The sequence below is a fragment of the Boeremia exigua genome (genome assembly GCF_020726555.1).
Source record: "Boeremia exigua strain MPI-SDFR-AT-0100 chromosome Unknown C7974scaffold_6, whole genome shotgun sequence".
Taxonomy (NCBI): domain Eukaryota; kingdom Fungi; phylum Ascomycota; class Dothideomycetes; order Pleosporales; family Didymellaceae; genus Boeremia; species Boeremia exigua.
This window is the reverse complement of record NW_025763523.1, coordinates 1,014,786-1,030,111: the sequence shown is the minus strand read 5'-3', so window position 1 is coordinate 1,030,111 and position 15,326 is coordinate 1,014,786. Positions and strand designations below refer to the sequence as shown.

Here is a 15,326-nt window from a genome sequence, read left to right as displayed (position 1 = left end):
ACCCCCACCAAACCCTCCTCCCCCTCCCCTTCCCCCTCCAGTCCCACCTCCGAAGACCGCAAAGCCACCCGCCGCGCCCTCCGCGAGAAACGGAAAACCCACAACGGCGGCGTCTCGCTGTACAACAACGACATCGCAGGCATCGGCGGCGGGCCGGGGGGGCCGTGGGCGGGCGGCGGGGGAGGGGTGTTGGGTGGGGATTTCGGGGGTGGGGGGGAGGGTGTGGGCGTTAAGGGGGGGCGGTAGGGGGTGGGAGGGGTTGAGTGCTTGGGTGGTTGGGTATGATGGACGGCGGGGGGGGGGGGGGGGGATGTGTGGACACGCGAGTTGTGAGGGACGGTGTTTGGGGTGTAACTGTGGTTGATCGGGGATTATGGAACACTGCCTAGGGAGATTGTTATAGACGGGATAGACAACGTGCAGCTCAAGAACGTGCTGGACAGGGATTCAACGTCTAGCCTGTAGTTACGTATACAGGCGCACGCAGCAGATGCATAGCAGTCGTCAAACTGCTTCTCCTCAGTCTCCGCTCCGTAGGACGATGGGAAGACCCAAACTCAAACAGGCCAAAAATTACAGACTTACATTAGGTAGAAGTTCCAACCCGGCAAAAAGAAATGACTGACATACAACAGTGGGGATTCCCCAGTGGTCACCCACCTGAGTACTAATCCACCGGTACGTTGCTTAAATAGGGCTGAGCGAACGGGAAGCCTTGTTTTCAACGTCCTATGGTCGTATGTGGAATATTAGAGCTGGAATATGTTACATATCCCTGATAGTAATCCCAGACATGGCGTCCGGGGCTTTCGCGTGGAAACTCATTTGTGGGGGCAGTATCGCCCTGCTCCGTGCTCTATAGACATGATAGCATGGACTTCGCGAATGCTTTCAACCACCGCCTCGCCGACTCAGGATACTACTACCTACCCGCCCCACCCCTCACCACCTCCCTTCATCCCCCCCTTCCCCTCCCACGTCCCCTCCCTCCCCTCCCGCCCCTCCCCGCCTCCTCCCCCCTCTCGAACTGAGCCCTACACTCCTCATCCCACCCCCCCTCCCCCGTCAGATACTTCTCCAAACTCGACGACACCCCATCCATCTCCCAAGGCGGCTCATTCCCCGTATGCAGCGTCAAACACAGCCCCCCGGAGTTCCCGCAGCACAAGTGATTGAAGTCCAGCACCATGCGATTGCGGTGGTGCCGGATAGCGTCCCAGACCGGGCGCCACTCGGCGTGGGAGCTCGGGGCGCAGGTGTCGAGCGCGAGGTGGACGAGCGGGCTGGCGGCGACGAGGCGCGCGAAGGCCGGGACGTCGAGGGGCAGGCTGGTGGCGAGGCGCGCGAGCGCGGGGAGCGGCGGGGTGCCGGCGCAGGTGCGCGTGGACGGGAGCGGGAAGTAGAGATCGCTGTCCGGGTGGAGTTTGGGGAACAGCGAGAGGGACCTCAGGGTGGCGCTGCTTTTGTGCAGGAGCGTGCTGAGGGCGGCGGCGCAGCGGGAGGAGGGGGCGGGGGTACGCGGCTCACAGTAGCCGTAGAGTTCTTCGTGTGTGCTGACGGCGAGGAGCGTGAGGGAGTGCAGACGGGAGAGGTTGAGCGCGGCGAGGGAGGGGTTCGTGGCCCAGGCGTAGCCGCCGTCGACGATGGCTTCGATGGTGAGGTCCTCGACGAGCGAGCCTGCGGCGGCGAGGCTCGCGAATGCGGCGCCGAAGAGCGCGTTCGCGACGGGTTCTTGGAGTTGGCGGCACACGTCTCTGCAGTGCTCTGTGCCGTCGTACTGATCGTGCGCGTGCGTGTCGATGTCGTCGCCGCGGTCGCTCCACATGTCTGTGTAGTTACTACACGACGCGGGGTCCCACTTGCCTATGCTGAACACGCGGACATCGGGGAGTTGGGACAGCACCTTGGCCCATGCCTGTTCGACGCGGCGTTCCTCATACATCGCCTTCATGCAGTTTGCCTGTTGCATGTACTGCTCAAACCCGACCTGGATCTGGGCCTCAGAGAACGGCATTTTACCCTCCAAATACTTGTCCACGAACCCTCTGACACCCAACTCTTCGAACTGCGGCCTTCCTAGCACATTCCATGCCTCAAAGTCAGGGGCCGTATAATCCAGCGGACTATCCCATACGTGGCACGAATCATTCCAGTGACGAAGCGTTTTCAGCGGCTGATTGAATACATTCTGCTCATACACAAGTCGTGTCATGTCCCAGACGTACTTTGCCGGCTGCATTACAATGCTCTTGACCCAGGGCCTGATCAGTCCCACATCGAGGGTCTCAGCAGAACGCACGTGGTCCGGCGACGCCAAGAAGCGGATCCTGGTGAACAGTCTCTCCAGGACACAGGGGGCGTAGGCATACGCTCTGCAGGAGAAGCGGAAGGATTTGAGGGTTGAGAAGTCGATGCTGGCTCAGTTAGATTTAGAGGAAATGAGTGGAGGTGTGACGAACATGGGGCCGCGCCACGCTTGCTCTTGGGGCAGGTCGAGGATCTGGACGAGAATCTCGGCAGGGAGCCTAGTGAAAGCGGGAGTGGTTGTCGTCATGTTTGTGAAGCGTTTTCGGCTTCGACATCTGCGTGAAGGGATGGATGGGATCATATGATTATGTGACTAGTGTAGCCAAGACACGGTTTGTGTATACGTGCGCCTCTTTGAGCCTAGTCGAGCCGCCCTTTTGCACAGCCCATGGGCGATACTTCCAAAGTCGGTCAATGTAGAGAATGTAGGATGCTTGCAAAAGGCGGCAAACACACCGACACGCTTTTTGAGCGGGAAGAAGCAACAATCCCTGTTTGGCCAGAAGGAAGTTCATAACAGGTACTGGTATTGATATCGATATGCCAGAAAGCATCAAACAGCCTGCCTGCTGATTTACACGCGCCGAACACCGTTTGCCGAGGCACCGCTTGCCAGTCCACGGAAATAAGTAAGGAATATAATTGAGGCATCTCATGAACTTCCTCACGCCTCCACGCCCTCCACCTTCCGCAGGAATTCACGCACCCGCCCCACCTCCACGCCGTCCAGAGGGTCGCTGTCAAGCGCCGCGACAAGACTAGGAAGTACTTCGTCGATCCGATCCTCCTGCACGTTCGTACACAGACATACGACCTGTCTGAACATAGCCTCAAGCTGACCGTCTTTATCCTTCAGTTGTCTGCTCCTCTGCAGCAGCGCGGCATTGGACTGGCAGTACACTTCAATTCTCTGCCGAAGGACATTGGTGGGTATGGACGAAAGATTGGGTGACAGCGTAGCGGTTGGGGGGATGGACAGCGGGGTGCTGAGGTAGGACGCGCCGCCTGAGGCTTGCCGGATGAGATGCTCGCCTTCGTTGCGGACATCTTCGGGCAGATCAGACTCTTGAACGAGCAAGCCGGCGCCTTCTGCATCAGCGTAGCCGACTTCGCGCTTTTGATCGAGGTCTGTGGCGGCGTTGGTCGCAGCGAGCATATGCCGTTGAGGTTCCAGCCAGCGCTGCAGATTTGCGATTCTCTTAGCGCGGTCCTGGCGCTGACGAAGACGGGTGCGGAGGGTTTCCAGTCGGTGTTGTTCGGATTTCTGTAAAGACGAGAGGGTGCTGATTGTGGAATTTGTCTGATCGATCAAGTCCTGCTTCAAACGCGCTTCTTGCGTGAACTGCATCGATGCTGACTGCAGGATGCCGTTCATCACTTGGTTCGTTAGTTAAAACGACGTAGGAGGATATCAGAACGTACACGGTTGGATCTCGCGCGCTGTTTCCTCCACCTTGCTCAACGGCGCTTTCCCTTTCGACGGGCTGGCAGCAGATGCTACAGTGTCTGCGTCGCCCTGCAAGTCACTGCCTACACCGAAATCGACCGGCCGCGTCCCTTTGTGATTGGGGATTGTGGGGTCGGCCTGCACTTCAAGGAGCTGTGAAATGATGTTTCGGTTCCCTATCCTGGCTGCAAGATTGAGAGCTGTATTGCCAGCCTTATCCCGGGCGTTGACCATCTCCTGCATAAACCTCATCAGTCCTATTGGTTTGGGGTAGTTGCTGTTCTCGAGGAAGGATGGGATTTGGGTGGCGCCGATATTGCTGCGGACAAGATACTCCAGCAGCGCTTCAAGGTAGTACTTGCTGGATGCCGCGCGCCCTTTGATGGCGCATGTGACGGCAATGTGGTGCAGAATGGTGCGTCCTTGAGAGTCGCGGAGTTCGATCAGCGGCGCAAGAATCTCGAGCGTCTCCGGAAAGCAACTATGGTCGAGGCTGTTATTGACAGAGACTGCGCTCATCAGCGGCGTTTGGCCCGTCGCGCTACCTCTGAACATATTTGCGCCTTTCGACACCAGCAGGCGCATCAGAGACACCCGCGCAAGGGTTGCAGCCCAATGGAGCGCCGTGTTAGAGCTGTTGTCGATAGGCATGTCGAGGTCTGCACCAGAGAGATGCAGTATTGCTGGGTGGTTTGTGAAGTCTGTGCGAGTCTGATCTGCGAAGAGATCTGTCAACATGGCCTGCTTCTCCTCGTTGATCTTATTGTCTGGGTACGGCAAAGGCGGTAAAGCCGTAGGGACCTCGCCATCTGGGAGGCTGATGGTGTGGCCAGTCTGGTGCTGGTTCTGGTAGAACGACTCGCTGGGTTCTGTAGGCGAGCCGTGGTCGCGCAGGATTTCTTCGCGCTGTGAGAAGGACTCCTCCTGCGACGGGCGCATCCGTTTCCTGGGCGGCTCATGCGAGTCGTCCATGCCGGTGCCGTAGGCCGAGTCGGTGTGCCCGTTCTGGCCGCTGAAGCTGCGCTCGGAGGCCAGACTGTGGACACTCTGCTGGCTACTGGTGCGGAACGAGTCCTGGCTCGCCATCGGGCCTGGTCCTTGCGGCGGGCGCGCTATGGAGCGGCGGCCCTGCGACGAGCTGGCAGGGCGCGGCGGCGCAGGCGAGTTGAGACGAGCGACCTTGTTCATGGCGGCGAGGGCGCTGGTGGCAGTTGAGGAGATGTTGCTGAAGAAGGTGCCGCCTACGCTCTGGCTCTGCGGGCGGCCGTCGATGCTCTGGGTGTAGAAGCGCTTGCGGTTCGCGGCCATGGCCTGCTCCTTGGTGGGGGTCTCGATGCCGTGGCCCTGGCCGCCCTCGGCGCTGATGTCGTAGTCGAGCAGCGGGCGCAGGATGTCCTCGACGCCGTACTGGCGGCAGAACTCGCGGCCACGGCGGTAGTTGATCCACGTGCCCTGGTACTTGCCGTAGCCGCCCTGCACCTTCTCATGCTCGCCCGTCAGGATCTCTTTCTCGAGCACCTTGGTGCGCTTGCCCTTGTCGACGCCGGCAACCTTGAGGATCTGGGTCGCATTGAGCCAGCCGTCGGAGCGGCGGCGCATGACGGCGACGCGGTTGACCTCCATCTCGTAGACGGACACGCCCGAGTAGACGGCCGTGTAGATCTGGGGCTTCTCCATGGGCGGCTGGGCGTAGGCGCTGACGTCGCTGAACGAGCGGCTGAAGCCCGGCGCGGCCATCAGGCCGCTGTGCGAGTGCGACGGCGACTGCTGGTACATGGGCGGCGCGTGCGAGGGCGAGCCGGCGGACGGGAACGAGCGGGCGACCTGCTGCATCGCAAGCGGAGGCGCAATGGGGGTGCGCTACTCGCGGCGCATGGGCGGAGAGGCGGTGAGGCGGTCGGGTCGGGGTGCGCGTGGGCGTGGTGGCAGGGTGTGGTCGCGGGACGTGGTCGCGGGCGGTGTCGCGGCTGCGTGCTGGGGTGGCTGCAGGCGTTCGTCGTCGGCGTCGGCGGCGTCGGCCCTCGCTGCTGGATGCGGGGGGTGAATTGCGAGCCGTGGCTGTGGAGCGCAGCGGTTCGCGTCCAGCGCCAGAGCACGCGTCGAGCTCAGGGCCAATCACGCGGCGGCGCACCAACACCACTTCTCACGGCGCTGCCAGCTGCCATGGATGCGCGAGGGGGCCCGCCTGCGATCCGGTCACTGCACCTGCTGCGCTCGCTGCTGCGCGAGGCCTCGTACCTGCCCGACGCCGCCGCCCGCGACTACTTCCGCCGTTACATCGTCGCCCGTTTCAAGGCCTATCAGCCCTCCGCCAACGGGACCGCCGCCTTCGACGTGCACGCCGTTGCGAAGTACCGCCACCGCGCCTTCAAGCGCCGCCATACGGGCATCATCAATGCGCGAGTGGCCCAGCAGCAGCGCGTCGCGCACAAGGGGCTGAATTTCTTGAGGCGCGCCAACCAGGGCGAGGGCCCTTGCATTCAGAGGGTGCTGTGGGCTGCCTATGGCCGTCTCGGCCGGCGCAAGCATGCTCTGCTGGGCGACCTGCTGAAGCCCGACCCGCTGTGGCCCGAGGGCACGCCGCCGCTGCAGCAGCTCTACCGCAGCAGCCTGCAATGTCTGCAGTACTTCGAAGCCCCCGTCGCCCGCGACGGCATCAACACCATCAACATCTCGCGCCAGTACCCTCGTCTGCGCGCTATCGTCACCTCCCAAGTGCAGAATGAGCGGGCCCTGGGCCGAGAGATCAAGCGCCCGCACCTTAGGACGCCCGTGTTGAACATCTGGGAGCGGCCAATGCCCCTCAAGCGCGCAGCGAACAACGTGCGCCGCTGGTACGCCGAGACCATGACGCGCCTGCTCCCAGCACTGCCCGCCGACGAGTGGGACAGCATCGACGCCATGAGCACCGGCCGGCAGCGGATTGCATTCGTACCGCGACGTAGGACGGTCGGTTCCGTATCCGAGGAGCGCAGTCTCGAGCAGATGGTGCGGCACAGTCTTGCAATGGGCAAGCCCAGCAAAGCAGATAGGCGGCAGGGCATGGATCGGCCGCGCGCCTTTTCCGCCCGCTACATGCAGCGGCTGTACTCACGGCTCCTGGCACTTTCGTGCAAGCTCGAGTATGACGAGGTACGCAAGCAATGGACCGCTGTTTGGGGACAGCCCAAGGCGAGCAGACCTGCAAGCCACGCTGCTCCGGTCGACGACGCGCTTTTCAGCGGTGTTGATGTAAGAGGTCGCGTCACCAAGGCCGAGCAGCATGTCACGCCAGGTCGCTCATCCAAATAACGCCTTGCAGTCAGCCACCCCACGCGAACCGAGTCTGGCACGAAGAGTGGGCGTGAGCTTGTTCTCAAAATTAGACGCGGGCGGTGACGTATCCATATGACGACCGGAGTGCCCCACATGGCCGTGATTCTGCCACTTCGCGACATCCAAAGGGCGCGCCTGAACGTCAAAACTGCTGTCGCATACCAATTGTCAAAGTGCAACACACACGTATCCGTACACTCACAATGGCTTCCACAGACGCTACCATCCGCCACGCCACGCGCGAAGGTCCGTCTTCCACCCCCAGATTCCACTCAGACTAACAACCCCAGACGTCCCCACAATTCTGTCACTCATCCAAGAGCTCGCCGACTACGAGAAAGCCTCGTCCTCGGTGCACGCCACCACCGAGTCCCTCACCCGCACCCTCTCGCACGCCGACCCTTCGGACCCCGAGAACCCCGACAAATTCTCCAAAGGCTACGCAAAGACCCTGCTCGTCACCGACCCCGATGGCACCGTCGCCGGCATGGCCCTGTACTTCTACAACTACAGCACCTGGACCGGCGTGCCTGGCATCTACCTCGAAGACCTGTTCGTCAAAGACGCGTACCGCAAGAAGGGCTACGGCGTGTTGCTGCTCAAGAGCCTGGCCAGGGAGGTGTTGAAGGTCGGCGGCAAGAGACTCGAGTGGAGCTGTCTAGACTGGAATGAGCCGAGCTTGCTGTTCTATCAGAGCGAGAAGATTGGCGCGAGTAAGAAGGCGGAGTGGGTTGGCTTGAGGGTCGAGGGGGAGAAGTTGAGTAAGCTTGCTGAGTAGATTGGCTACGGGTAGGGATATGAATTGCACGAATATCACGCCCCCTCCATCGCTTTTCTCTCGAAAAGTAGTGTTCTCTCATGAGTATATGCTTGTGGTCGAGTAACGGAGTCGCCGTGAAGTATGCGCGCCCTGCGAAGGTGCGGGAGGCTGGAATAGCGCACAAGATTCTATGAACAGAACAGGATCTACGGCTATGCTAACGGGGTTCTGCGTTTGGCGCACTAAAACGGAAGGTACGGAGAGGGTAAGTGTCAGGCGACGACGGTTAAAACAGCCATGTCGTACTCAGATGAGTATTCAAAGTAGCGATTCTGGATTGAGTATCGTGGCCGAGGAGGATTTACTACTTGTAGTGTCTCGGATTACATTACGAAGCTTCGCGTTTGTCCTTGTGGTGTCGAGCCTGTGATTGGTGGTGCTCCAGTGCAGATCCACTATGGAGCTCTTTACCTTCACTCTACCACGCTACCAAGATACAGACGTCTGATTTCAATTGACTTGTTCATGCAACTCTAGCCGCTTCTCATGGAACGCGTCGTATCGATAACTGTTTCAGCCTTGCTGATGCGTACAAGGCATTCCTTTTACGCGCCGCGACCCCGCAGCTGACGGCCGTCAAGCGAGGGCGCAGTCAATCAGGCAGACACCAGGTCTCCAACTCTGTATCTCTACATTTCTGCACTCGAGTAGAGGTAAAACCGGAGCATCATGAAGTTATTCGGCACGTGGTCCGTGCTACTAATGATCGGTGCGGCACAAGGTATGTATGCTGTCACAAACAGTCTTCGGGACATCAGCGCTAAGACAAGTACGTTAGCGGGAGCGCTTCGTCCCGCTCAGATCGGTGTTACGGATGAGAAGTACACAATAGCTCCCTTAGAAAACCGCGGAGGCTGGGTAAACCCGGAGGATCTGGCTTCAATGCCACAGTGCATCGCTCAGCAAGACCACGCTACATGGCTGAACGCCATGACCAGTTGCACCGAGCGGCGGTGCACCCGACACTTCGGTGTGATCTGTACCCATCATCAGTGGCTCACTCAGCTCAGTTGTCTCGGCATCGAGTTTTCCCCTGATCTTGTCAGTCAATACCTCCCGTTTTGCAGTCGAACGGTGTTCGCCAAATCCCAGCTATATCACTGGATACGCGCTGTCACCGAACGAACATGGCTGGTCGAAATTGGCGATGCCAACGGATTGCAGACACCGTCTCCGAATTCTATGACGAGAGGCTATACGGCTGTTGGAGTCACCGCCAAAGCGCCAACGTGCCTGGTAGAATCGGACGTTGCATTGACCAAAGAGTCGTTCAACCACGTTATGGCATCGTGTAGCTTCACGTCTGATACTCGACACACCGGAAATGCCGCTCGTCCGTGGGAGTACATGGAATCGCAAGGGAGCATGATCGCTCTGGACTACGAAACGGCAGGCTATGACCTCACTCTGCGCAGACTAGCGTACGGCGACTATTTCGACAAGCGGTGCTTTTGCGAGGTGTTCAGCACATACATGAAGACGGAACCTTGTCCAGGGCCCGGGTTGGCCTCCACGAGGGAGCGACTATGGCTGAACGCTACGTGTGGAGCGGAATCCCTGCCGGCTGGCTGGACAAACGGACTCCAGACAACAACGTTCGCTTATATACCGACGGAAAACTGGCGCTGGCCTAAATGCGTCGCTGATGTGCCCAGGAAAGTGATCGGACTCGTTGATCAGTGTACAACTGATGCTTGCGAGCTTGACCACGACGGTTACTGCGACATCACACGCGCCGTTGATAGAGCCTGCTTCTGCCGCAACATAAACTACGACAGCTGCAAAGGGCCATGTCATGTTTTCGAGGCTCGAGAGGACTATGTGAAATGGCTCCATGGTCTTTGTGGTGAAGTGGCTGGATGGCATGGCCTGCCGAAGCATTGGCGTCATCTGGCAGCTCCCACGTCAACTGACATGATCCCATGGCAATGGAATATCACACCCTCTAAGAAGTCTGCTTCGAGCCATCACCATTCGAAAAGCCCGAGCTCGTGTGCTACTATCGACAGCAAGCTTGGATCCGTCTTTCTGATCAATGTAGCCACTCTGGTCGCAGGTCTGTACACTCGGAGCCTCACACATCAGTACACGTTCCCGAAGTCATGGGTCGTACCTGGACTGACCATTGCCGCTCTACACACCTCTGCGAATCTGATCAATGCAGTCCTGGTCCAAGCAACCATTGGTTACGAAAGCATTCCCATCACGCAGCTCACGTTCCTGTGGAGTTCGATGCCGCGGCTCACCTGGCCAATAATCCTGTCCGCAATTTCTCGTCCCTTCAAAGCGACCACGCTGAACACGATTGCGTCTTGTATGTTTGCAGAAGCGATCTTGCAAGCTCTATCAGCCTTTCCAATGATGCAGACTATCAACTACGGTCTAGCCCACAACTTCTACAGCCGCGGAATGGCAAGACTTGAAGCATCGCCAGCAGCACAATACATGTACGCCGGAGCGATGATGTGGCTCGTTGTTGTTATCGTGGCCTCAGTCCTGCTACTGCAAGCTGCACGTCGACTCCTCGCCCGCCCAGAAATACAGACGAGCTTACCACCAACGCCGACCCTCGCGAGGGATCTTATGACTTCATTCAACCATCAGTGGTTCGGCTTCGAAGAAAACCTGGCGCGGTATTGGTTCGACGCGACCTGCGATCCGGAGCAAAAACCACTGACACGCGACGACCAGCAGCCCGTCGGCTACGGCACGCTACCCATCAAGCACCGCGCCACCCACACCACCGACACCGAAATAGCGACTGTGCGACTGACACTCGTCGGGCTTGCTAGCATGCTCCCGCTTTGGATCGCGCAGTGGCTGTTCTGGGTCGGCTTTATCAATCTCAGCTCGGAAGAGTAAGTGCCGCAGCGCGGACGTGTTGTACGTATCGAACTAACCCTGTCAGATACTGCCCTCCTAGTCTCGGGCTTCTTACGGCTGTCTGGATCGCTAGCTCTGTGGGCGTCAGTTTTGTCGCGACAATGCCGGATTTTCCAGTGTTTGGCAGGTAGGTGGACTGAGAGTCGAGGTTGCAGTTGAGTGATATGCAGCGGCTTCGTCATCATTTATACAAGGACCAAGCGTGGAACATAAAATTGTGGCAACATTACGATTGAGCGAAATAATGGCAGCGATGAGATTGTGCGAAACTGCTTACTTGCTTCGAGCTGTGCCGTGCGTCCAAGACCCAAATGCGAGCCTACTTTTGCAACACTAGCTCCAACCACATTCGACAGACTGAGAGATCTCAGCAACCAACGCATCTCAGACATTCTCTCAGCTTCGACTCAGCCGCCACTGACCAGAGCAACCCACCCCACCCGCCTCTTCTAGCCCCTCATGCCCACACCCCTTCCCTATCTGCTACCACTCCCTGCCCCGCAAGAGGCCTTCGTTGCAACTCATGCTGAACAGCACGATCGTACAGAGCAGCGATGCTCTCCGTCTTGTTCGCCAAACTCTCAAACCGCGCTCTCGTCTCTGCCATGAAGGCCTTCCTCTCGGCCCCCATTAGAACATGAATCTCGGACATGTGGAGCAGGATTGCAACGCGGTCCCCCTCGGTCTCGCGGGCCTTGAGAATCTCAGCTTGCAGCGTCTGAATAGCGGCGTGGTGCTCGCGCAGTGTCGAGTATGCAGCGTGTATCCGAAAGGCTAGGAGTGCGAGAGTAATGGCCATACAAACCAGGGCGAATGTGGTCTTGTGGGTGGCGGCGGAGTGGTCGGGCCCAGCCATCTGAGCTGGTTCGAGAGACATGGCGTGAGAAGAGTGGAGTAGGAAACGTCAACTGCCCGGAATTTCGATTTAGAGCACAGTGAAAGTCAATGGAAGATGTCCGTGGAGAGTCAAAGAGACAAAATTGCGAGCCTCTTTATGCAGCCGTTTGTTTGCTTCCCAACCCCGGGGCGGTGAAAGCACCAAACACGCTCACCGGAGAACAGCGCTGGCAGGTGTTTGTGCCGGATAGCTGCAGACCGCCACTTCTGTGCAGCGGGGATGTTTCTTTCTGTGTCTGCTTGATTGGGCTTTTGGCCGTTTGCACGCACTCTGCAATGGTGCTCTTGATTCACTGTCTGCTGACTCACTTCCGGGTTGGTGTTTCAGTCGGTTGTGTGTTGGTTGATGGACATGCAGCAGACTTACGGCAATATATCGTTGCTGGATATGGTGGTTGGAGAGCTCTCCCACTTGTAGGGAGTGCTGAATCGACACGTTCACTTGCCAGTGCACTACAATATCGATTTTACCACTTTTTGAATGTTTGACAGACAACAGCTTGCAAGTCATTTCAGACGGGACAGAGAGCCTGGAGAAACATAGTTTTCATGCATTGTAGCGGTATGGCGCTTTATCCAGTTATATTCGATAATTGTGGGGTCCTGAGATGCAGTGTCACCAAGTTGCTGTGTGACAATTTGATTTCAAGAGGGACTTGCATGGTCGGTGTTACACAGGGCAGCCGAAAATGGCTGAAGGAAGAAGCGACAAAGTTCTTCAAGCGTCTGTAATGGAAGATGTACGTACTTACCTGGCGAAGGCCAGAGGGAGAGCGCAGACCTGAGCGAAGAGTTTCTTGATCACGGAGTGAGACCATTCATCGGAAGGTCTGAAGTTGCTGCCGGGCAGACAAACTGTGTCCTTGGTCGAACTCCATTTAGGGTTCGAAATTCACAGTCATTTGCACTTGAGAACTGGTTTGTAGTAAATATGATAATTAAATTTGTTAAACACTTCCCAATAACAATGGCTCAGCGCTTCTCAACCTGCTCCGACACATCCTCATCCTTGCGATCCAGCTTCGCAAACTCAGCACTGTTCTGCGCCAGCTCCTCCATGAGCTTGGGCTGCGCGCCGCGCACCGGCCGAATCTCAAACAGCCGATCCATCTGATCAAGCGGCACGCTCTTCGTCTCCGGCACCAGAAACCACACAAACACGACTGCGCAGGCGCTCACCGCGCCGAAGAAGAAGTACATGCCTGATCCATTCTTGCCCATGCCAGCAACCATGTTCGGCGTGATCCGCGCGATGACGAACGTCCAAAGCCAGTTTGCCATTGACGCGCCTACCTGGCCGACATTTCGCGTCGCCTGGTTGAACATCTCGGCGTTGACGACCCAGGGCGTGCCGTTCCACGAGGTGATGTATACGCAGGTCCAGAGGTAGATCATGAATATGGTGGCGATGCCCTGGCCGGAGAGACCAGCGTCCGCGGCAGCGATGGGCTCGGTGATGATGAGTGCGCCGATGGTGATCATGCACGCTGCACCAAAGGCGCCACCGAACAAGAAGAGAGTACGCCGGCCGAGCTTGTCGATCATGACAGTGAGCCAGAGAATGGTCATGATGCATTTCACGACGCCGAAGAGTCCGGTCATGAGTTCGATGGTTTGGGTGTTGTGCACGCCCATGGTACGGAAGATGGTTGGCGAGTAGTAGTTCTGAATAATATTAGTATCAACAGTTTGCTTATTCATTGTCAACTTACGATTGCGTTGATGCCCGAGAAGTTCTGGAGCAGGAAGAGCATGTGGCCCAAGAACAAGCGCCACAGCACAGTGTTGTTCGACAATGCCAGACGAATGGGCTTTATGAATCCAGTGGGAAGGTCATTGATCTGAAGATCCATCATCTCGATCTCCTCAATGATGTAGGTGTCCTGAGGCTCGAGCTGCCTGTACCAGCAAAGGTTGGCAATGCCCTGCTCGCGTCGGCCCTTGGTCCACAGCCAGCGCGGAGTCTCTCTCAGGAAGATCAGACTACCGATGAGGACCATGCCAGCCGGGACGAGCTGAACAGCAAAAGGAATAAGCCACTGGTTGCGACCATAGGCGACGCTCTGAGTCATGCCGTAGTTGATCCAGAAGCCAACGAGGCCACCAATTTGCCAACCAAGTTCGTAAGTGCCGACAAGACGGCCACGAATGGCTGGAGGTGCGATTTCTGAGATAAAGATCGGGACCTGGCTGGTGAGCTTGAGTTTTGGCGGGTTGTTTCATGGACTTACGATCATTGTGCAGCCACCAACACCAAATCCAGAGATGAACCGTCCGGCATACATGGGACCCAGATGTCCACCAATGGCGGCGAAAGTGACGCAGGCACCAACAATGAAGAGAGTAACAAAAGTCCAGAGCGTAATTCTTCGTCCGAAGTAATAGGCAGTGCCGTAGGAGAAGATAGACCCGAAGAAAGCGCCTGCTTGGAACAATGAAACGACGTTTGCCTGGATCAAGCTGCGCTGTGAGGCACCCATTGAAGACAAGCCGAACTCATCCTGGAATGATTCCAGCGACACTGTTGTTCCGATGAAGGACGTCGTGTAGCCAATCATGCAGGACGCGAACGACGCTGTCATCGCCGAGACGTATACACGCCAATTGTACACGCTCTTTGGCGTAGGCCGATCTTCGATCATAGTGAGGATACCCATCTTGACGAGACCTGTTCAGTGACAACGGAAAGGATGAGCAGAAGATGCAGCGAGAAGATGGGATGAAAAGGCTTCTTGTTATGAGTCCGACCGCCGCGCACCGATTTTTACGGGGCTCCACATTGCCCCATCCAAATTGTTGAATCTCTTGGAGACTCCATACTTCCCCCACGGTGCCCTGTTACCCCGAGTGCAGCATCTGGGTGAACATTCTGTGCATGTGGAGGTCTCCATGCGGAGGCTGCGGAAGCATCTGCAATCCTTGCGGCGCCCAAATTCCCGCATGCGTGGAGCATCCAACCACGCTCGCAAATTTGTCAACGGGGGTGACGACGTTGTGGATCTCAAAAGGGAAAGGATTTAAGCTTCGTGGCGCTCCCGGGTAAACTCTTGGGCGGGCGCTAGTGGTCACAGCAGAGCCTCACTTGTCTGGATTGGCCTTCGTACGAGCGGGAGAACTTCGGGGAGCGATAACGGCAATGACGATGACGCATTTAAACATCTCAACGACTCAAACGCTCCTGGATCAATGCTTACAATGAACCTTGAATGTCTTGGGATATCCTTGGCTGAATCTTGTGCTGTGGATGGCCGTGGTCGGTGCATGTCAGTGCACCAGACTTGCGCAGAACTATCAACGAGGCGGTGACGAGAATTGCGAGTTGCAATACTGACCCGGAGGTATTGGTCGGCAGGTCTTGCGACACATGTCGTCAAAACATTGGGTATTTAGCTGGCACTTGAAGAACATCGACCCGACGAGAGACCTACGACTCTGCGAACGACTGCTGTGGACGCTCAGCATCCTTGAGAACGTTGGGTGAGCGTTCATCCGAGAGTGACAGTGGAGATCCACTAGTTGCACAGACAGGTCTACTGAACATTTACCCTCGTGGTGGGCCTTAGAGCGAACCTTGGAACTTTTCAGTTTCCAGCTTTCCGCGCTCGGCCTCTTCAACGCGGCGGACGCTGGGTAAGGATAGCATTCAAGTCCATGCGA

At 57.5% G+C, this 15,326-nt stretch overlaps 7 protein-coding genes across 7 annotated transcripts; 3 read left to right on the top strand and 4 right to left on the bottom strand.

Annotated features, from left to right (window-relative positions):
* Positions 1-955: 955 nt before the first annotated feature.
* On the bottom strand, positions 956-2,789 carry C7974DRAFT_453997 (uncharacterized protein; the record flags this gene model as incomplete). The annotated part of the gene is made up of 2 exons (XM_046145895.1): positions 2,460-2,789; positions 956-2,414 (listed from the first exon to the last, which is right to left on the bottom strand). Exons 1-2 carry the CDS (start codon positions 2,606-2,608, stop codon positions 956-958), a joined length of 1,608 nt encoding a protein of 535 aa, XP_045997083.1. The 5' UTR covers positions 2,609-2,789.
* On the bottom strand, positions 2,790-5,702 carry C7974DRAFT_184561 (apses transcription factor-like protein). Its single transcript, XM_046136441.1, has 2 exons — positions 3,730-5,702; positions 2,790-3,684 (listed from the first exon to the last, which is right to left on the bottom strand). The coding sequence occupies exons 1-2, from the start codon at positions 5,585-5,587 to the stop codon at positions 2,972-2,974; spliced, it is 2,571 nt and encodes an 856-aa protein (XP_045997082.1). The 5' UTR covers positions 5,588-5,702; the 3' UTR covers positions 2,790-2,971.
* Positions 5,703-5,917: 215 nt separating this feature from the next.
* Positions 5,918-7,045, top strand: C7974DRAFT_311627 (uncharacterized protein; the record flags this gene model as incomplete). Its single annotated transcript, XM_046138315.1, has 1 exon — positions 5,918-7,045. The coding sequence occupies one exon, from the start codon at positions 5,918-5,920 to the stop codon at positions 7,043-7,045; it is 1,128 nt and encodes a 375-aa protein (XP_045997081.1).
* A 114-nt stretch (positions 7,046-7,159) lies between these two features.
* C7974DRAFT_184543 (GCN5-related N-acetyltransferase-like protein) lies at positions 7,160-7,901 on the top strand. Its single transcript, XM_046136440.1, has 2 exons — positions 7,160-7,315; positions 7,360-7,901. Exons 1-2 carry the CDS (start codon positions 7,273-7,275, stop codon positions 7,845-7,847), a joined length of 531 nt encoding a protein of 176 aa, XP_045997080.1. The 5' UTR covers positions 7,160-7,272; the 3' UTR covers positions 7,848-7,901.
* Positions 7,902-8,511: 610 nt separating this feature from the next.
* On the top strand, positions 8,512-11,038 carry C7974DRAFT_184540 (uncharacterized protein). The gene is made up of 3 exons (XM_046136439.1): positions 8,512-8,610; positions 8,668-10,747; positions 10,798-11,038. The coding sequence occupies exons 1-3, from the start codon at positions 8,559-8,561 to the stop codon at positions 10,901-10,903; spliced, it is 2,238 nt and encodes a 745-aa protein (XP_045997079.1). The 5' UTR covers positions 8,512-8,558; the 3' UTR covers positions 10,904-11,038.
* A 191-nt stretch (positions 11,039-11,229) lies between these two features.
* Positions 11,230-11,824, bottom strand: C7974DRAFT_424374 (uncharacterized protein; the record flags this gene model as incomplete). Its single annotated transcript, XM_046144426.1, has 1 exon — positions 11,230-11,824. The coding sequence occupies exon 1, from the start codon at positions 11,647-11,649 to the stop codon at positions 11,230-11,232; it is 420 nt and encodes a 139-aa protein (XP_045997078.1). The 5' UTR covers positions 11,650-11,824.
* Positions 11,825-12,593: 769 nt separating this feature from the next.
* Positions 12,594-14,652, bottom strand: C7974DRAFT_394249 (MFS quinate transporter-like protein QutD). The gene is made up of 3 exons (XM_046141861.1): positions 13,901-14,652; positions 13,382-13,855; positions 12,594-13,334 (listed from the first exon to the last, which is right to left on the bottom strand). Exons 1-3 carry the CDS (start codon positions 14,324-14,326, stop codon positions 12,642-12,644), a joined length of 1,593 nt encoding a protein of 530 aa, XP_045997077.1. The 5' UTR covers positions 14,327-14,652; the 3' UTR covers positions 12,594-12,641.
* Between the last annotated feature and the right edge of the window lie 674 nt (positions 14,653-15,326).